The sequence below is a fragment of the Gavialis gangeticus genome, unplaced genomic scaffold (genome assembly GCF_001723915.1).
Source record: "Gavialis gangeticus isolate Ggan-Ray unplaced genomic scaffold, GavGan_comp1, whole genome shotgun sequence".
Taxonomy (NCBI): Eukaryota; Metazoa; Chordata; order Crocodylia; family Gavialidae; genus Gavialis; species Gavialis gangeticus.
The window spans coordinates 1,250,560-1,252,904 of NW_017729013.1; the positions used below are offsets into that span (position 1 = coordinate 1,250,560).

The window sequence follows — 2,345 nt, forward strand, 5'->3', positions numbered from 1 at the left end:
ATACGGCAGACAGCTCAGGATGAAAGTCCTACAATGACTGAGCTTTGCTGGGAGCTGACGTGTGTTGTACTAGAGTTGTTCATCGTAGGGTGCGTCTACACATTCATTAACCTGCCGTAGTTACTGCGTGTTTAGTTTAGTACTTCCTTAATGACGTTCTAACTGAATGTGCAGTAACTACGTTTACTGCGCTGGCGCATGGTTTTTTTGGTGATGTTAACTGCGCGGTAGCCTAATAACATGGCACAGTAGTGTATTAGCATGGTTTTTGACCGGCACGCTATTATGCCGTGTCATTAGGCTACTGCACAGTAAGCGTCTTGTGCAGACATGCCCCTAGGAGTCTTTTCTGTGCCGTGTATGGCTCTGGACGTCCACGGGCAACACGCAAGTTCTGGGTGACGTGACATAGGAGGACATTTGTTACATTCATTTAATGATTTCTATACTGTTTGCACTGTGACAGAATGCCAAGAGTGTGCACAGGGAGCTTTCATGCCTTTTCTTTTAAGCTTAGACGAACGATATCCTGCAACCAGGACGTCCCTACACGTAGTCTCCCGCAGCGTCAAGGTCTGTTACCACTCACCCAGACTAACTCAGTCTCCTGTTCCCACAGTTTGACATGCAGAGGATAACACTGGAGGAGCTCAAACACATCCTGTATCATGCATTTCGGGATCATTTAACAATGAAGGACATTGAAAACATCATCATCAATGAAGAGGAGAGTCTAAACGAAAACTCTGGCAACTGCCAAACAGAGTTTGAAGGTAGTGAGAGCTTTTAATACTTCTTGTATATAGTTCTCTTTCCCTCCCTTATGAAGCTGCGGCTGAATCCTGGACCCTGTTGCAAGGTTTCAGTCGGGCCATACCCCAGTGACATCAAAAGGGATTTCCCCCTGTCTAGGATAGAGTAAAAGTAAGTGAAAATTCATGTGGGCATAGAATTCAGGATCTCCCAATTTATAGCTGAGCCTTTAATCTACTAGTCCATAGGACTTTAGGGCTACTGCCAGAACCCGCTGTTCCACTACTTTCTCTGCAAATCTGCAAGCGTGAGCTTTTGTGTGCTCAGTTTTTCCATGCCCAAGCAAATTTGGGGATTTTCATCCTTGGCTGGGAACAGGTTCTGTGCCTGGAAGGGTCATGAAAAATCAATTCCTGGACACTAAGCATGCACCCCCTGTGTTGGTCAGAGATGCGACGAGAATCAAAGGTGTTCACTATCTTGAACCAGCTTGAATACCACCCATGAAAAGCAGAACAGACTAACAATAGCTACTTTGAGATTCTCTCCTGAAAGTCTCTTTGATATCAAATTAATAATATTTTCCACTTCTAAGGAAAACAAGATTGCTCTTAGGAAGCTCAGTAGGAGGTCAAAAGACGGAAGGCGGTTTTCTCAAGTGTAGCTAGTTCTCCGTGACAGTTTCCACTGTGATTTCGCAATTTGTGATATCAAACTACAACAAAAAGGCCCGGAAACTCCCCAGGGAGACGGGAATTGCCTTAGCTAGCACATACCCTTGCAAAAGGGTGGTTTTTAATCCGCGTACCAATCACGGATTATTACAATCAATTTGAACTGAGCATTGCCCCACTGGATCTCCCTGACACAGATTGATGGCACCTTACACTCTAAACCTGAGGTTGTGCTTTTTTCCCTAAAAACCAGGGAACGGCTCAACTTAAATGTCGTTTAATGTAACCTGCTTACCACAGAATAAAGTCTGCCTCCACAGTCACCACCAGAGAACTGGTTTAGAGGAAGAGCTTTGGGGCGTTTGTATGCTATGTAATTTTCTCCCATTGCATCAGCAGGAGCATTAAGTTGGTCGAGGCTCAGGATCCAGATAAAACAAAGGGATTGCTGAAATTGTAAACAGCTGGAGGTTTGAAGAAGATTCACTTTTTTGGCGTTTGTTCAGATTTTCCTGTTTTGTATCATTGTTTGTTGATAAACAGGCAGGCAAAGTATCCAGCATGTCAAATCTCCATTGAATAATACAATGCTGAGATGGAAGAATGCAGCGGTTAAAGTAAATACCCTAAATTTAAATACAGTCAGGCAGGGACGTTCTTCAAACAAAACAAAGTAACTTTTTTGTTTTGTTGTAAAGTTGCATAAATTGGAGAAGGGGAAATTAGCCATGCTACAGTTAGATGGGTGAACTGCAAGAGGTTCAGCCTTCACTCCAACATCAGCTAGGATTTTCTACAATTGGGCTGAAAACATCACGCATCTCGAGTTTTGGTATTCCCTGCTCCTGAACTTGGGGCACCGGCCCTGAAGATGTTGCCCAGGATTCAGAAGCAAACAGGCTCATGACACACGCTGAA

The 2,345-nt window shown here is 44.0% G+C and overlaps 1 protein-coding gene across 2 annotated transcripts in view; it reads left to right on the top strand.

Annotated features, from left to right (window-relative positions):
- The window catches only part of CALN1 (calneuron 1), a 219,968-nt gene that overhangs the window by 204,726 nt on the left and 12,897 nt on the right, over positions 1-2,345 (top strand). For both annotated transcript variants that reach the window (XM_019511373.1, XM_019511371.1), the window contains exon 5: positions 620-773. In XM_019511373.1, the coding sequence (XP_019366918.1) occupies positions 620-773 (154 nt within the window). The remainder of the gene's footprint in view (positions 1-619; positions 774-2,345) is intronic.